This window comes from Cervus elaphus, chromosome 1 (genome assembly GCF_910594005.1).
Source record: "Cervus elaphus chromosome 1, mCerEla1.1, whole genome shotgun sequence".
Classification (NCBI taxonomy): domain Eukaryota; kingdom Metazoa; phylum Chordata; class Mammalia; order Artiodactyla; family Cervidae; genus Cervus; species Cervus elaphus.
The window spans coordinates 80,049,135-80,068,396 of NC_057815.1; the positions used below are offsets into that span (position 1 = coordinate 80,049,135).

At 48.6% G+C, this 19,262-nt stretch overlaps 1 protein-coding gene across 8 annotated transcripts in view; it reads left to right on the plus strand.

The window, feature by feature from the left end:
• PRR5L (proline rich 5 like) overlaps window positions 1–19,262 on the plus strand; it is a 77,228-nt gene that overhangs the window by 16,055 nt on the left and 41,911 nt on the right. For all 8 annotated transcript variants that reach the window (XR_006342342.1, XR_006342343.1, XM_043909469.1 and 5 more), the window contains 2 exons: window positions 6,628–6,915; window positions 8,992–9,072. Coding sequence is in view for 6 of the 8 variants with exons in the window: in XM_043909469.1 (XP_043765404.1) it covers window positions 6,752–6,915; window positions 8,992–9,072 (245 nt within the window). In the remaining 2 variants the exon portion in view is untranslated. The remainder of the gene's footprint in view (window positions 1–6,627; window positions 6,916–8,991; window positions 9,073–19,262) is intronic.

A 19,262-nucleotide genomic window follows, 5' to 3' on the forward strand; every position in this document is an offset into this window, starting at 1 on the left:
TGGTCCTTCATGAGCGAACATCTACTAAAGCACCATGGTTTCTGTAACTCAGAGACTTCAGGCGAGGAAGGTTTTGTGATGGTGACAGTGATGATGTAGTGGTGGCGGTGGGGTTGTAGCTGAATTGTGTCCCCCTAGAATCCGTATGTTGAGATCCAGCCCCTAGTACCTGAGAATGTGATTGTATTGGGTTGGCCAAAACGTTGGTTCGGATTTTTCTGTAACATCTTATGGGAAAAAAAAACCCAACAAGCCTTTTTGGCCAACGTAATATTTTAAGATAGGGACTTTGAAGAGGTGACTGAGTTAAAACGAGCTCATTAGAGTGGACCCTCGTCCAATCTGACTGGCGTCCTTATAAGAAGAGGAAGTTTGGACAGAGAGACACGCGGGATGCAGGCACACGGAGGAAAGTCCCCATGAGGACACAGGGTGGCCGTCTGCAAGGCAGGGAGAGAGGCCTCAGGAGAGAACCACCTTGCTGAACCGTGGGAAAATAAATGTCTGCTGCTTGAACCCACCCCGTCTGTGGTCTTTGGTTAGAGCAGACAGAGCAGGCTAATACGGCAGCAGTGGTGGTGGTGGTAATAAAAATAAGCAATGGGTAGCAGATATCAAGCCCTTGCTGCATACCAAGCTTGTTTCAAGCCCGCCTTGAAGCATCTCACCCAGCCCCACACCATCGCTACCACCACCAATCCTAACTCACCTGCCTCGGCTGGAAGTGGCGACACGGAGCCTGGCTCTGGCCCCTTTGGTCCGAACCTCCACGGCATGTGCGGCGGCACCTGCGTAATTCCAGGAACCGTGCCAAGCACCTCGTAGATCATCTTGTTCGTCAGCACCACGACTCTCCAGGCTCCCATGTTTTCGATGTAGACCCTGCAGTGCAGGGTGGGCCAGGGACGCAGTGAGTATATTCATTTGTGGTGGCTGCAGTAACAAATGCCCACAACCTGGGTTTTCTTTGAACAACAGGCGTGGGGACTTCCCTGGCTGGTCTAGTGATTAAAACTTCAACTTCCAGTTTGGGGGAGAATGGATACGTGTGTATGTATGGCTGAGTCCCTTTGCCACTCCCCTGAAGCTATTACAACATTGTTAATTGGCTACACCCCAGTACAAAACAAACTGTTTTCCAAAATTAACAGGTAGCATTTCAAAAAAGGCTTAGACTTTCAATGCAGGGGGTACAGGTTTGATCCCTGGTCTGGGAACTAAGATCCCACATCTTAAGCCAAAAAACCAAAACATAAAACAGAAGCAATATTGTGACACATTCAATAAAGACTTTAAAAATGGTCCACATTAAAAAAAAAAAAAAAAAAAGTCTTTAAAAAAAACCCAGAAATGTATTTTTTCACAGTTCTAGAGTCAGAAGTCCAGAATAAATGTATCATAGGATCATACGCCCTCCAGAGATTCTAGGGGTGAATCTCGTTTTCTTTTTCACAGCATACCAACTTCTAGCTGCATCGGGAGAACCTATTTCTTTCCCCTTTCAGCTGGTGACTGCCAGAATTCCTTGGCTTGTGGTTGTATCTCTCCTGTCTCCTCCTCCGTCTTCTCATCTTCTCTGTGTGTATCTGTGTCTCCTCTTCTGTCTCCAATTTCCTGCAGCCCTCTTATCAGAATACGTGTAATCATATTTATGGGCCCATCTGGATAATCCAGGCTAAGCTTCTTCTCTCTAGATCCTTGACTTAATTACATCTTTTGCCACCCAAGGCAATGGTCTCAGGTTCTGAGGACTAAGCAGTGACTCTATCTTTGGGGGCCAGTTTTTCTGCCTCCTACAGTCAATGAGTGGCGGAATGAGCATTGATACCAGGGTTTGCCTGATTCAAAAGCCTCTAGTGACCACTCCTCCTTGAGAACTACAGTCATTCCTGTTAATTTTAATGGTATGTTAAATGTTCCATTTGGGCTTCCCAGGTGGCACAGTGGTAAAGAATCTGCTTGCAACGCAGGAGATGCAGCAGACATGGGTTTGATCCCTGACTGGGGAAGATCCCCTAGAGCAGGAAATGGCAATCTGCTCCAGTATTCTTGCCTGGAAAATTCCACAGACAGAAGAGCTTGGTGGGCTACAGTCCATGGGGTTGCAAAGAGTTGGATGCGACTGAGCAACTGAACAGCAACCATTCCATTTAGGGGGTATCATCGTTGATTAACCTGCCCCCTATGGGTGGATATTTTGGTAGTTTCCATTATTCATTACTGCAAAGAACTGGCATATCTGCCAGTCTTCAGGACCATGTGACCATTTCTGTAGGGTACATTCTTAGAAGTGGAACTGCTGGGCCAAAGGGCCAGTAATTCTTAGCTTGCTTCACTCTGTGACCAACCCCCACCCCACTGCCACCCAGAAATAGTGCTACAGGAAAGGAGTTGAAAGGCATCATGCCTCAATAAATACCATCCTGAGTTACCCAAGGCCCTAATGCTCTATGACCACCATGGGGGCTCGGAGACCTGGCCTGCTCCCAAGTGGAGTATTTTCCAGATGTTTGTGAGGCCGCCATAAGCTAGAGGAAGTGTTGCTGTGTTCCCACTGCTGTCCCTGCCTAGAGATTTAGAAATAACAAGTTATTTATTTAACAAGCACTTGTGAAGCATTTGCTGTTTGCCACGCACTGTTCCATCTAAGTGCTTTACAAATATCCTCCTTTTATCCTCATTCAACCCTGAGGTTGTCACGCTAGCTGGCTCATCTCCTGCAGGAGGCAACTGAGCCTCAGAGAGGTCAAGAGATCTGCCAAGGTCGCACAGAGAGTAAGGGGTGAGGTGTCTAACTAGAGCAGTCTATGCTTTCGCCTTCCTTTTTTCTCCTCTTTGTGCTCCCCTTGCCCGTGTCAAATGTGGTCTTAGTGTTCCTTATGTCTGTTTATCCATCTCTGGGGCATGAGGTTTAAATTTTAATATGAAATTCTGTGACTAGATGTTTCTGCCTAACTTGGTAGCTTCAGTTGTGATCTTCCTGGCCACGTCTGGTCTCCCAGCAAAGTGAGAATGGGCTGCAGGATGAGGCCAGTCGTCAGTCAGTGATCTGCCTCTTAATAGCTATGTGACTTCTGGCAGGTTACTTAACTTTTCTGATCTTCAGATGGGGTTTTGTGACAGCGTTTGTCATCAAGTCAGGCAGGCAGTTGGTGCCTTATGAGTTGCTAGTCTTTCTTCATTTTTAGCTTCAGCAGTACCCTTAGGCTTGAGGTTACAGAGATGAGTAAGTCTCGATCTGATTGCCGTCTTCAAAGAGCCTACAGAATGGCCTAGGTAGGGGCTGGGAAACTTTCTAGATCAGGAATGAGGGAACCTGAGTTCTAGCCAGTCCTGGCTGTCTCCTACCTCGGACATCAGACCTTTCTCTGCTCCTCTGGGCCTCACTTTTGTCCTCTGGAAGCGAGAGCCTGGCCTGGCTTCACTCCGAAGCCCCGTCTGTCTTGTGAGTTTCTGCCTTGTCCTGTTTAGGTCGGGACAAGCCCGGGTGTGAGGAGACAGCGCCATGGCAGGTGGATACAGGCTGTGTCAGCGTTTCCCTTTTAGGCCCCTCTCATCAACGCGCCCAGCAGCTTCCTCTCGGTGCTGTGGGGAGGCCTCTAGGCTCCAGCCGGAAGTAGGCATGGTGGATGAAGACAGCTTTGGAATGTCTGGATCTGAGGGTGGCAGGTTTTGCAGGGGACGAATGAGTCAGAGATGCTCCTGGCTGTGTGTTACTGCGCGGCTGAGGCAATGCCGAGGACACCGCAGTCATCATCCTTTTGACTAAGTCTCCCTTAGTTAAAAGGGTTGCCTATGTAGATGGGGCTGCCCACGAGGCTTGCTGGATGTGCACACGGCTTGGAGAGGAAGCCTGGCAGTGGGACGGGAGGCAGTAGCTGAGAAGTGGGATGGTGGGGTAGGAGCCCGCTCCCGGGATCTGCTGTGCTGCCCAGCCTCCTGGAGAAGCGGTGTTTCAGCAGGAAGCCAGAAGACTCGAATGATGCATTCTGCTCACCTTTCCACTTCCCTGTACAGGTGCCCCTGAGTGGGAGGCAGCTCCATCACCTGGAGTTTAGGATCCTTGTAAATGGAGTTAATATCCCATAATTACACAGATGAATTGCACTTAACAGGCCCATTTAAAGAAGGGTGGTGAAACAGAGTCTCTCTTAATTGTGTGACCTTTACCGGGCAAGTTAAATCCCAAAGCCAGCTAATTTAAGGCGTCTGAAGGGCTCCCGTGGTTTTATTACTGCATTGCCCCACTCATTTATTTGCATAGATCTTTCCACCTTCCAGGGCACTTGTGGGGTTATTGAGACCCTCTGAAAGTGAGCAGGTCTGCCATGACTTCCTCAGCATTTATTGGTAAAGTTTAGTCATCATCAGCTCATTCTGAGAATGGGGTGAAGGGCAGGAGACTGTCAGAGAAAGTGGGACACATTTAAAAAATGTCAGAGGTAGGACGAGTCATTCCTTTCTGGGCTCTTGGTTTTACAAGTACATTGTCACTGTGCCCACTGTCTACAGGGAGTGGTAACCCTGCCCACGCCCTCTGGATGGACAGTCTCAGGGCCCAGCTAGCAGCCTCAGTGCTTCACTGACCAGGGCAGCCTGTTTCCCTGGGAGGAGGGACCTGGATTCTTCCTTCTTCCAACACCACAGCTGGGCCTGCAAAACCTGCTCCCCCTGCCAGCTGGAAAGTTGGCATTTGTGGCTGGAAAATCTTTTTCTTTCAGTGTTGGTTTTGGGGACACAGCAGAGTAGCTGGTGAGGTGCCACTGAGAATACTTCTGGGCTAAACCCTAAAGCTTTGGAAGAAAAAAGTGACTGTGATCTTGGTGGTTTCCTTTTGTTCTTCCCTCTGACCAGTTCCCAAACTCACTTTGCATTGTCAGTTTGGACTTGACGCTGACTGAAGGATAAAAGACTGAAATGGCAGGTTCAAAAGTGCCCAGAGAAGTGAGAGAGACAGGTCTGAACAGAAATAGCCGGTGCTTGAGAGCCTCAGGTCTGCTGTTTTGCTGGGCAGGTCACACCATCTCATTTCCCCTCTTACCTGTCCTGTGGAGTTGGCATTGCTAGCGGCTGAGGACTCTCAGACTCAATCAGCCTGAAGTCACACAACCTGGGAGTGACCTTGTTAAGATGTGAACCCAGATTCACTCAAAGTCATTAACCATGGAGTCATAAAGGTTTCCAGGAGACAGTGTCATTGAACCCAACCCTGCAGGGTAAGTTAGATTTAGATAAGCAGAGAGGAAGAGGGAGGGGGTTCTGGGCAAGGGAAACAGGGCTGTGCTGTGATCAGTCGTTCAGTCGTGTCTGACTCTTTGCAACCCCAAGGACTGTAGCCCGCCAGGCTTCTCTGTCCTTGGGGTTTCTCCAGGCAAGACTACTGGAGGGGGTTGCCATGCCCTCCTCCAGGGGATCTTCCCACCCCGGGATTGAACCCAGGTCTCCAGCGTTGCAGGTGGATTCTTTACCATCTGAGCCACCAGGGAAGCCCAAGAATGCTGGAGTGGGTAGCCTATCTCTTCTCCAGTGGATTTTCCCAGCGGCGTCTCCTGCATTGCAGGCTGGTTCTTTACCAGCTGAGCTACCAGGGAAGCCCCAAGGGAAATTGTAGATACAATCAAAAGGCTGCAGCCTCACTTGGAACGGCTCCATGGGGCAGGGACCACATTCTGCATGGCCACCATGCATCCCCAATACCTGAGCACCTGAAGTGCTGTAGGGGTTTCTTAAATGTTTATTGCATGAGCAAATACATGACGACTTCTCTTGCCATAGACCATGAGCCTCTTGAGGGCGGGGACTAGGTCTTAGAAATCTTCGGATGCTCCACAGCTCACATGGTTAATAAATTGTTGCTGTTTATTACTAAGTTGTGTCCAACTCTTTGTGACCCCATGGACTGTAGCCCACCAGGCTCCTCTGTCCATGGGATTCTCCAGGCAAGAATACTGGAGTGGGTTGCCATTTCCTCCTCCAGGGGATCTTCCTGACCCAGAGATCCAACCCATGTCTCCTGCATTAGCAGGTGGATTCTTTACCACTGAGCCACTAGGGAAGCCTGGTTAGTAAATAGTAACCAATAAATATGTTCTGATGGAGTGCATGAATGGACGGCAGGTAAGTGAGGGTGAGGAGATGAGCCTGAGGGAAGAGGCGCTGATGCTTTGGGAAATAGTGAGCGATGCATGTGGGCTGCTGGGGTCAGAGCGTGTCATAGACCATCTTCAGTGCCTAGACAAGGAGCTCTTGTGTGCTCTATTTTTTTTTTTTTTTAGTCATCTCAATGGAAAACTTGGTGGAAGCTACAGAAACTCAGCGGGGGCCCAAACTTTGATAGGTGTGCATGGGAACCACAGTCAAACGTAGCTTAGAAATCACTTTTCTGTAGGACTGGCCTCAACCCATTGTGAGTGCCTCTCCACTTGGGGATGACCACAAGGTTATAACCAAAAGGAGGCTTGTGAACACTTGTGCATGGGACCCTGCGAGATATAGATAGTACTGTAGGGTCCTGGAATTTTTTTTGGGGGGGGGGGGGTCGTTTGCCAGGAAGTCCCAGCCAGCTTCCCCCAAGATGGCGTCTGCTTAGCCCAGACGTTTTTAAGAAAAGCTGGCCTCTCTTTTCAGGTATTGGCCAACGCCGTGGTTTTGAGAACGCCCGACGGCCGGAAGACAGCCCTGGGAGAAGCCCTTTGGGTGGGCAGTCAGAACCTTCTGGTCCAGAGGAGAAGCCGCCCCCTCACCTGGACTTATGACCCGTGGCTTCGCCCCCAGCCTACCCGTCGAGTTCCCCAAGATGGGCTCCTTCCGCAGGCCCAGACCGCGCTTCATGAGCTCCCCGGCGCTCAGCGACCTGCCCCGCTTCCAGGCAGCCCGCCAGGCTCGGCAGCTGAGTTCCAACTCCGCTTGGAACAGGTATGGGAGGCACTGGGTGGGCAGGAAGGTGGTGGTGGGGTAGGGGTTGGGGTGCCAGGGCCGGGGGCTGGCTGGACTTCAGCATCTCCTGAGATCACGGCTCCAGAAGGTCATGGGTATAGGGGTGATTGACACAGTGTGCCCATTTCCCTGGCAGCTGTATCCATCAGCTTTTCTTTTCTTTTTTTTAATGTATTTTTTCTTTTTGTATTGATATACAGTTTATTTACAATATTTTGTTAGATTCAGTTATTTTTTTCTGATTATATTTCACAATAGGTTATTACAAGATATTGAATATAGTTCCCGGTAGTATGCAGTGAATCCTGGTTGCTGTATCCTAGTTTGTTAATCCCATACTCCTAGCTTGTCCCTCTTTCTCTCTCCCTGTCTTTCCTTGTTTGAATAGAGGGAAAGCAGACCACTGGGGGCTTCTGGGCTCTCAAAGTCAGTTAACCAGCCCAGGACAGTTGTATCAAAACTTAACATTAGTCTCACGCCAGTTGTCAGAGACCTGAGGGTGGGAATGTCTAAATAACTTCCAGTCACCTGCTACCTGTTTGGGAAGATTTGACATGTATCTGTGAAAAGCTAGCAATGCAGCATAGACCAGGGTTGATCCCCACCTGGAAGCTGCTGGTGGCTGAGAGAGGAGACACTGCACCTTCGAAAGGTGTCCAGCCAATCTGTGTACCAGGTACTGAGTAGAGACTGAATCCATACTATGTCTCACCCTCCTGGAGCTGTTTTTCAAATTTGGTTCTTCTTTGGATAAATCAAATGCATTGTTATTTTAAAGCATTACTGAAGTGTTTTTTTTTTTTTTGTCATTTGGATCATTATCGGGTTTTTTTTTAATGAATACACAACTCATGATGGTGAGGGAGGAGAGATCTGAAATGGTTTGATGGTAAGTAGAACCTGGTTCTACTTAAAATGAACCTGGTTCATTTTAAAAAAGCCTGAAACCTGGGCTGAAGACAAACTTGTGATCAGCTCCTTGCTGAAATCCTGGGCTGGGTCCAGAGACTTACCTGGGTCCTTCAAGGGATCAACTCTCCTGCCTGGGCACTCGTGGGAGGGGAAGGGGAAGTGAGGCCAGCCCTTCTGGAGTTCTTCCCAGAAAGTACTGTTGAAAGGCTGGACCTAGAGTCTGTCATACAGAGTGAAGTATGAAAACAAATATCAGAAAGAGGAAAGCAAATATCGTATATTGGGGCATGAATATGAAATCTAGAAAAAATGGTCCAGATGGACGTATTTGCAGGGCAGGAACAGAGATGCAGACATAGAGAAGGAACATGTGGACACAAAGGGGGAGGGGCGGGTGGGATGAATTGGGAGAGTAGCAGTGACGTACGTACAGCACCGGCTGTGAAACGGGTCGCTGGTGGGAAGCTGGTGTATAGCACCAGCTCAGGTCGGTGCTCCTTGCTGACCTAGATGGGTGGGATTGAGCGGGGAGCTGGCAGGGAGTGCCAAGAAGGAAAGGATATTATGTATACGTATAGCTGATTCACTTCATTGTATCACAGAAATTAATACACCATTGTAAAGCAATTATATATACTCCAGTTTTTTTAAAAAAGTAAAACAAAAGGCAAGGACAATTAAAATCCATAATTGCAAAATTTAAAAAAAATTAAGATAAGCCAAGGCATGATCTTTTCCAGGCTGTGAAGACAGAGGCCTCCTAAGTGAGAGACCTGCAGGCTGGGGTGAACTCCTGCTTGCAGTCAGAGCCACGCGGGATTCTTCCAGGCCCGCAGGTGCTGGCCACGCGGTTTCCCGAGGGCAGATCCCACTGCCCGCCCTTGAGTAAGGCTGCTTCCCAGCAGGGCTGCCAGCCTGCGAGAAAGTGCGGGGAGAGGGCCTCTTTCTGTCCTCTGGGGCTCAGTCTTCCTCCCTCTCCAAGGACCCTCGTGTGCAAGTGATGGATTCCAGGGAGAGAAAACGTGGCCCTGCCTGTGCCCCGGGCTTCCTGGCCCTTCTCCCCACCTTCGGCTCTGAGCCGCTTGTGGAGGTGGCACCGGGGAGGCAGATCCACTCACCCGGGGTCTTTCTATTTCCCCACAGCGTCCAGACTGCCGTGATCAACGTCTTTAAAGGGGGCGGCTTGCAGAGCAATGAGCTCTATGCGCTGAATGAAAACATCAGGTATGTGGCTGGCCCGGCAGGGACCCTCCCTTCTGTGGGCCTGATCTGGGGCAGAGGGGCTACGCTTCACCATCACTCCGGGAGCCTCACCTTAAGTTCTGTTTTTTGCTTGGTTCTTATTGGTGCTTCTGTTGGCTTTTCTGAATCTTTTCTGACTGTGAAGTTCCGGGGCCCTTGTCTGTCTAGACTTCTGCTCCAGAGAGGGCCTGTCCATTTGTCCATGTATATAGTGCATGTGTGGGTGGCTGAGGCTCAGGGGTAGAGGGTGACATCTAGCAGCTGTCATTCACTCTGTAAACATTTCTTGTGCCTCATTGACCATACTAGGCAGGATGGTCTAGTGGTTGGGAGTAGACTGCTTAGGATTTTATAGCTGTTCTTCCTTTTACTAAGAGGTTTACCAACCTCTTTGTGCCTTGGCTTTCTCTTATGTGAAACAGGGATAGGAAATGCGCCTACTTCCATAAGTTCTTGTGAGGTATTGAGTTACTGCATAAATAGTCTGTCAGAACAGAGTTGGAAATGCGTGAAGTACTTGGTACTCGGAGCTCTTACCATCCTTGTCACTGTCATTGCTATTAGGTTTTGGTGATAAAACTCTCGATAAGATACGGTCCTTGAAGAGTTTGTCTTCCAGAATCTTCCCAGTAGTGTCTGCTACTCGTTCATTCATTCATGCATCAAATGTTTTTGTGCCTCCCCATTAGCCAGGCACTGGAAACACAAGAATGAATAAAGATAGATATAGACACGGCTTTTCCTGGAATATATAATATGTTCAGTTGGGGCAATAATCATTAGTCAACTGATCACACGTAAAAAATGTATTAATAATAATGTAGCTGTGACAGCTACCACAACACAACTGTTAGTAGGACTTGGTCTTGCCAAGGAGGCCAGGAATGGTGATGTGACACTTGTGCTGTCATCTGATGGATCAGTGGATATTAACTAAATGAAGAGGGCTCCAGGTAGTGGCAATTGCAGGTGCAAAGGTCCTGTGGTAGCAACGGACCTCAGCACAGAACTGAAAGTAAGCCCACTTGCCCAGAGCACTGGGGGTTGGGTGGTGGTGTGGTTGGATTTGTGTTTTGGTAAAATGAGGGCAGAGAAGCAGGCATGGCCCAGAGCCCCAGGATCTCCTGGGGACAAGAATTGGACATCAGTTCTTTTAATGCGCTGGTGTTCATTCCTCTTGGGTGTGTTAAGTGCAGAACATCAAGGCTAAAGACCCAAGCCTGAAGTGGGCAGAACATTAAACAAGGCCATTCTTTGAGTCCTGTTTACATTTACTTAAGACCTATATTAAGGGTCAGTGAAGTGTTTTAAGAGCTCTGCTTTCATGAAAACCTTTAGAGCTTAGAAGTAAAGAGAGTTGTGTTAAATTTCTAGCCATGTCCTTGAATTTCACATAAGAGTTACACAAATATGCAAAGACACAGTAGAGATCATCTCACCCAAGGCCCCATTTTCACAGAGGAGGAAACTGAGGCCCCGAGAAGTTGAGTGACAGGGGCAAAGCTGGGTCAGCCAACCTCCTGGTTGCAAAAACTGAGTTTCACTCCAAGAACTAAGATCCCCGGCTCTTCATGAATGTTCCTTAGCTCACAATAGATGTATAAATAAATAAAGTGGTGACTCAGGAGCGTGCTAATTGTTCCTTGCATCAGGGGACGGATCCTGAAATTGTACTTAAAACCCTTGTTTGTGGGCAGCTAGGAAAAGTACGGGTCACGCCAGATTGCACCAGCCCTGTTAACCCATGGGCCGCCCACCGAGAGGCCCGCAGGTGCCAGCCTGGTGGATGGAAGTGAGGGCTAACTCTCTGCGCAAGGGGATTACACTCCCCCTCCCCGCTGGAAGAATGCGGTCCAGTGTCATGCCATCTTATTTCTCAAGAAGAACCAGAGACTGAGATTTTTACGTGAAATTTCATATCTTTTAAATGTTGATAAATGATCCAGATGTCCCCAAACATTGGTATAGGGCAAACAAAACACATCCACAGGCTGAAATTGACCAAAGAGGTGTCCATTTGTGAGATTTGCCATCGCATGCATGGGAGGCATCGCTGGTGGGAATGTTGCATTCCAGATTCTAGCACTAAGGACCCTTGAGTTGGGGGAAAGGGAGCTGACATGGATGGAGGTTCCAGGAAAAGTGCTAGGTGCCTTTCACCTCCACCACACTCAACCCAGCTCACAGAGCTGCCAGACAACCATTGTTCACATTATGTAGTCCGTCCACAAAATGATGGGCAAGAGAAACACAATAGCTTGTCCAAGGTCACAAGTAGAGTCAGAATGTGAACCTTTTCCTGGGGAACCTATTTGCAGGGCAGGAATATAGACGCAGACATAGAGAATGGACTTGTGGACACAGTGGGGAATGAGAGTGGGACGAATTGAGAGCGTAGCACTGACATATATATATATATATATATATATATATATATACTACCAGATGTAAAATAAATAGCTAGTGGGAAGTTGCTGTATATCACAGGCAGCTCAAGGTGGTGCTCTGTGACAGACCCAGAGGGGGTGGGGTGGGGTGGGGGCGTGGGGGGGAGGTTCGGGAGGGAGGAGACGTGTGTATACTTACGGCTGATTCACGTTGTTCTGTGGCAGAAACAAACACAACATTGTAAAGCAATTAAACTCCAATTAAAAATTAAAAACAAAAACGCATGAATCCTTGTCTGATTTAGACACCTGTGTTAGTTTGTTCGGGCTGCCGTACAAACACCATAGACTGGGTGACTTTATCAATAGATGTTTATTTCTCACTGATCTGGAAGCTGGGAAGTCCGAGGTCAGGGTACTGGCAGACGGAGCTCCTGGTGAGAGCTCTCTCCCTGGCTGCCCTCTTGCACAGCCCCTCTGCGCACGAAGAGGAGAGGGCATGGTCTCTGGTGTCCGTTCTTGTAAGGATGCTAATCCCAGCATGAGTGTTGAGGGCCCTACCTTTATCACCTCGTCATAACCTAATTATTTCCCAAAGGCTTCATCTCCAAATACTGTCACACTGTGACCATAGGGCTTCGACATATGAATTTGGGGGGTGGGGTTGGGTGGAGACACAAGTCAGCCTGCAGTGAAACCTGTGTTCTTTGCACTGCATGATAGTGTCAGAAAGAGAGGTTTTAGCTGGAAGAAGGGTTAAGCCAATGGTCTTGATCTTTCTTTCTGCCATGGTTCCATTCCTGAGGCCTCTAAGGCCCCATCTATCACCATGAGCTTTGATTCTTAACATCCTCCGAGGACCACAACACTCCCCCAACACTCCTTTCCAGTACTGGGTTTAGTGTTAGGTGTTGGATATTCCTCTGTCTGTTTTGAGGATGATGAGAAACACATATGGTTGGGGTTTGAAGCTAATTACCCGGATGTGAATTGAGCTCAGAATACATCAGAGCTGTCAAAAACCAGAGTTGCTATGACCATGCTCTGGACCATCTATCCTCTGTCCTTCTTGAGGCTGGTCATTAGAATGGATGTGGGCTTTCCCAGCACAGACACTCAGAGATAACTGAGAACATGAAACGCATCCCAGACTTTGTATGACCTGGTTGTCCCTAGTTAAATAAGTGAACCCTTGTCTGCAAGAGCCAACATGGAAATAAACACAGCTGCCTTTATTTCAGTAATTAAAGCACCGAAACAGGCGTGCTAGTCTCTGGTTACATTCAGATAGACAGGTTTTGGTTTTTCTTCTCTTTTTTTTTTCTCTAAGAAGACCTGTTCGCAGAATGCAACTGCCACCTCACCAGCACTGAGGCCCCACCAGGTGGGATGAGGGGCAGAGGCAGTAGGGATAAGGGAGGAAGATGTGGAGGGAAAGAAGGCTGCTAATCTCAACCCCATTATTCAATCAGTTAGGACAGTTCTATATGCAGGAAGATCCCTGCCAGACTCAAGAGAATTGTTTAATTTCAGAGAGTAGCTATGTGACCAGCTTTAGACCAGCTATGTGACCATGGCTTATCCAAGTCTCTGTTCTTTGTTTTACGACATAAGGATAATGACATCAAAATCATAGTGATTGGGAGGTCTGAGATAATGCCAGAAGTGTCATTAGTACAAGAGCTTGTGTCTAAAAAAGGTAGATGTTAGCCATTATTATTCGTATTGTGAAAATTTAGCAATAATAAAGTGATAAATGCTTGCTGAGTACCTTGCATGCAGGCACAGGGCGGTGTGACCAGTCGCCTCATGAGCAGCACTGTATAATGAATTCTCTTATTGTTTGGATGAGGTGAGCTGACTTTGAACTAGAAAGATCCAGGCCAGGCTCCTTCAGGAATGTGCTGGCCTGGGAGTGAGGGTGAGGCTAAGTTCTTACAAGGAGAGCCAGCTGTTTCTCCTTTCTGCAGAGGAAAGAACAAGAGGAAATGACTCTCAGTTCTTCATTCTACTCCAGCCAAACAGTAATAAACTTTGATGGATTATCCAAGTCCAATGTCAAAACCTAAATCAGCTTCCCCAGGTTACCCCAGCCAGTCCTAATTGTGGAGTTAGTGTGTTCCTCGGGAAACGTGAATTCATATAAATATTAGCCAATGCAAAGGATCACCAGAAAGGTAAGTTTTATATAATTGGGTCCCGAAATGCAGTTGTTACAAATAATTGGTGTTTTCTTCTAAGACATGTCTCCATGTCTAAAAAATGAGCTCCAGTTTAAACATTGGCAGATAGACTTTGGGGTAGCTCTGCGGAAGAACTCTGGACTAAGGATGGTTAGGTTCTACAATAGATCATTAGATCAAAAGAAGGATGCACAGAACTTTTAAGATCAAATTCGTCAGGAATTATTGATGTTCAGTCGCTAAGTCGTGTCCGACTCTTTGCGACCCCATGGACTGCAGTGCTCCAGGCTTCCTTGTCTTTCACGATCTCCTGGAGTTAGCTCAAACCCATGTCCATTGAGTCAGTGATGCTATCCAACCATCTCATCCTCTGTAGCTCCCTTCTCCTTCTGCCCTCAATCTTTCCCAGCTTCTGTTTTTTTTCCCAATGAATCAGCTCTTTGCATCAGGGGGCCACCTCAGTAAAGTGGCAAGTTTTCCCTAAATTAAAGTCAGAGCTTGTGGTCTATCAATATGAAGACCATGAATCAGATTATTTTCTGTTGAAACTGACTTAGAAAATGACCCCTCAGAATAGACATATTCTAGTGAAATCCCTTGTTATCACAACCTGCAATTCTGTCTGCCCTGGCATGGGCTGGACCTGAGTATGTTCTTGGTTTAAATTCTCTATGGGGCATCAGTGTGGTTTTGAACGCCCCCCTCCAGCCTCCATCCTAATGTGGCTGCATTTTGATTAGTGGGGACAAGTCTGGGTTAGAGGTTTGAGTTTCATGAACTTTCCCAGGAACAAGAGTGGCCAAACTAAAACACGAAAGCATGCTCCTGCTAAAACATTCTTTTCAGTAACTAGTCCACTAATTGTAGAAAGTTAGGAAAGTGTGAGAAAGCTACTGTTTATGTGTCCTGGTTCTTATAGGAACCTATGCAAGTAGGTTCTTAAAAGTGCTTTCGGTTTGTGGTTGGCTGGAGGTGGGGGGGTACACGTAAAGAGAGGGGTCATTGATGCTTTCCTTCATTTCATTGGTGAATATTTGTGGACTTTCTGCCAGGTTCTGGGGCAGCTGTTGAGGTGGGTGGTTCTTGTTCTTGGGAACGTACCACAGAGTAAGATGAAGAAACTGAACAACCAGCTATCAAGCGATATTTTAAGTCAGGTGGTGGGAGAATCCAGAGTGCTGGGGAAGTGCGAGGTGGGGAGTGGGCACCCTTAGATCTGGGAGAAGGCACCCTGTTGAAATCTGTAGGATGGGGCAGGTGAGAGTCAGGTAGAAAGGGCAAGTGAGGAGAGAAAAATCTTGCCACCCATCTCTCCATACCTTTTCACCCCTCCTTCTTCCTGGGGAGATTTTTTTTTTTTTTTTCTCAGTAGAAATAAATGCTCACAGATGGAGGTTTCCGGAAACCAGAGATGAGTTATCTGCAGCTGGCCTGAGGCAGGAAACTCACATTTTCCTTCTCTTTCCAACCACCCTGCTTCAGTTCTTGTTGGGAGGGAGGCGTCGTGAAGGAAACCCCAGAGATTTTCAAGGAAAGAGGAGGTTCCAAGAATTGAGCTCCATCTCCGACAGGTTAGAGTTGAACGTCCTTGTTCTGAGTTAGTTGGCTGCCTGAGTCCCAAAGCGGAGCTCTGCCTTAGCTGGGTCCAGCCCTGGGAGGAATCTGTTGACCCAACTGGGACCTGAAGCTGGAGCGAGAGCTGGGAGGGGAGGAGAGGAGAGCTCGGATGGAGCCCACAGGCTGGCAGAGGGGACCGGTCTGAGTCAAGATTCCATGACATAATAGCAGACTTTAGTAGAAGATTTATTTAGTGCATGCCAGGCTCTGTGTGTTAACTCTGGTAAAACTCACCACACTCTTGTGATCTGGGTGCTGCTGTATCTCCCTTTTACAGATGAGGAAATAGAGGCACAGAGAGGTGGAATAACTGGCCCAGAGTTTGCAGAGCTAGTTAGCAGCTGACCTGAGACTTGCACCTGAGCCTCCCATGTTCCTTAACAAACAGTCAGTGGGGGACTTCCCTGGTGATCCAGTGGTTAAGAATTCACCTTCCAATGCAGGAGATGCGGGTTTGATCCCTGGTCGGGGAACTAAGATCCCACATTCCCGCTTGTGGCAGCTACTAAACCCAGGGTTGCACCAAAAGCTCCTGCCTGCAGCAGCCAAATAAATATATAGGTAAATAAAATTTTAAAAACAAACAGAAGACTAAGAACAACAACCAAAAACAGTAAGTGGGCTCCAAGAGGTGCGTGATGGGCCTTGTCCAGATTTAAGCCTGATGCCCCTAGACAGAGGTTCATGAACAGATCATCAGATGGTTGGAGCATTGCCTTCTGAGAACCCTCGTTTGAGAGGCCTTCAGGCAAGATCTCTTTCTGGCCCAGGTCACTCTGCCTGACGCCTTGTGTCTGCTCTGGTTGAGAAAGAGCCTTATCTTTGGGGGCAGGAAGAGTAATTTGAGGGAAAGAGCTCATGAGAAACTTTCAGGGCCAGCCCATGTGGTGGCTGGCCTGCACAGCATCTGGACATCTGCCCTGAAAACCCAGGGCTCTCTGGAAAGTTTACAGTGGGCAGTGCTGGACTTGGAGCTGGTCAACTGGTCAGTGGGACCAAGACCTGGCTGCTGGTTCCCGTAGAGTTTGCTGCAGCCCCGTTGTTGGTGCCCGTCTATGTCCCTTCCTCACCTTATCTGCCTGCCCCTGTGGGCTTGGGGGCGGGTACCACTGGCTGATGTTCAGGTGGGCCTCTGTTTGAGTTGGGATCTGCCGGTGTGTATGGCATCAGGCAAGGCTGTGAGTGTCAAGTCTTCTTGTCTTCAAAACAAGGGTCAATTCCTACCTTAAATGCTCCTGGAGGCTTTGTGCCAACTGCTTAGCACAGTACAAGCGGCATGATTTATAGCTCTGGAAGTGCTCGCTGTTGGCTTTCTCCATCTTTTTCACTGTGCCCACTGCCACCCAGGCAGTGCAGAGTATAGAGAGGTGTGAGAGTCCTAGCGTTTATCTGAGTCATGCACACGATCTCTGATCGGCCCCTATAGAATGGGGGCCTGTGAGGAAAGGTCGTTTCCAGGTGTTCCTGCTTAAAAGATGCCGCCTCCTTGAAACACACCCTGTTGCAGATGTGAGGTGGGTCATCTTGGGAGAATTTAATGATCAAATCGGAGAGGCACTGACCAGCTTAGGATCAGGCAGGATCCTGTGAGGTCCCCCCTGTTCCTGGACCCTGAGGGCATCTGGGCAGATAATGCCAAGGGGCCTGGGGCAGCCCCTCATTGTCATGTGGCACAGAAATACTACACAACTGATGACGGTTTCCCCAGTCACGCTGGCTAGACTTTAGCCCTGAGGCACCTCTCTCTAAGCTGCTTCATCATCCTTTGGAATTTTGCTGCTTTGGGGCTTGTGCTCAGGGGAGACTGTGGCTCACATCGAAGGTGGTTTTTCTGCGTCATTTCTGCTACTTCCTGCCCTGCCTGCCATTCGGTCATCCCTCTGCCTCTCAACTGGCTAGAATCCAGCTTCTGTGCCTCATTTACCATCGGGCCCACAGAAGTGGGAAGTTGAGTTGACAAGATGGTGTGGGGCGAGATGGCAGGCCTGTGTAATAGCAGGAAATCCTGTCATCTGGGGTGGTGTCTCACCCGGTCAGCCTGGAGGGTGAGGGGTGAGATAACACAGATCAGGGCGTGAGCAGTTCCCCATTTCTCCCTGTGATGGCCCTTTTGGGTTGAGTCCCACGTAAACATTCACTTCCCATTGCTCTCAAGCCCCCACTTCCTTCTCATTCTCGCTCAGTGGCTGCTGCTGCTGGTGGTGGCGGTAATGATGATTGTGGTGGTGATAGTAATGATCGTGGTGGTGATGGTCATGGTGGTGGTGCCCGTAACGATGGTGATGTTAGTGATGTTGGTTATGGTGGTGATGATAGTGATGGTGGTGACATTGGTGATGGGGATGATGGTGGTGATGATAGTGATGGGGGTGACACTGGTGATGGAGGTGATGGTGATGATAGTGATGGTGGTGACACTGGTGATGGGGGTGATGGTGATGGGGGTGATGGTGGTGATGATAGTGATGGTGGTGACACTGGTGATGGAGGTGATGGTGATGGGGGTGATGGTGGTGGTGGGGCTTGTAACGATGGTGGTGATGGAGGTGATGGTGATGGGGGTGATGGTGGTGGTGGGGCTTGTAACGATGGTGGTGATGATAGTGATGGTGGTGACACTGGTGATGGGGGTGATGGTGGTGATGATAGTGATGGGGGTGACACTGGTGATGGGGGTGATGGTGGTGATGATAGTGATGGTGGTGACACTGGTGATGGAGGTGATGGTGGTGATGATAGTGATGGTGGTGACATTGGTGATGGAGGTGATGGTGGTGATGATAGTGATGGGGGTGATGGTGGTGATGATAGTGATGGTGGTGATGATAGTGATGGTGGTGACACTGGTGATGGGGGTGATGGTGGTGATGATAGTGATGGTGGTGACACTGGTGATGGAGGTGATGGTGATGGGGGTGATGGTGGTGGTGGGGCTTGTAACGATGGTGGTGATGATAGTGATGGTGGTGACACTGGTGATGGAGGTGATGGTGGTGATGATAGTGATGGTGGTGACATTGGTGATGGAGGTGATGGTGGTGATGATAGTGATGGGGGTGATGGTGGTGATGATAGTGATGGTGGTGATGATAGTGATGGTGGTGACACTGGTGATGGGGGTGATGGTGGTGATGATAGTGATGGTGGTGACATTGGTGATGGGGGTGATGGTGGTGATGATAGTGATGGTGGTGATGATAGTGATGGGGGTGACACTGGTGATGGGGGTGATGGTGGTGACACTGGTGATGGGGGTGATGGTGGTGATGATAGTGATGGTGGTGACACTGGTGATGGAGGTGATGGTGGTGACACTGGTGATGGGGGTGATGGTGGTGATGATAGTGATGGTGGTGACACTGGTGATGGGGGTGATGGTGGTGATGATAGTGATGGTGGTGACACTGGTGATGGGGGTGATGGTGGTGATGATAGTGATGGTGGTGACATTGGTGATGGAGGTGATGATGGTGACACTGGTGATGGGGGTGATGGTGGTGATGATAGTGATGGGGGTGACACTGGTGATGGAGGTGATGGTGGTGATGATAGTGATGGTGGTGACACTGGTGATGGGGGTGATGGTGATGGGGGTGATGGTGGTGGTGACACTTGCCAAGCTTTGCTGTATGCCAGGCAGTGTTCTATAAACTCACCATTCCAAGGTTAACTAATTGACCCTTGCAGTAATTCTGTGGAGTGGATCCTTTGATTACCCCCGAATTCCAGTTGAGGAAACAGGTACAAGGGATGAACTTGTCAGTGAACTTGTAAAAGATATTGCTAACCACAGGGTTCAGACCCAGGTCTTAATGAAACTGCACTCTTAGTGAAACTCTTCTCCTCTCTGTCCTAAGCCCACTGCACACCCTCCTCAGTAACTTCTGAGGTTCTGGTTTCTTGTGTCTACAAAGCAGAAATATCACTACCACCTAACAGTTTTGTCTTAGGCTTAAATGCAGAAACACATGTACATTATTGACAG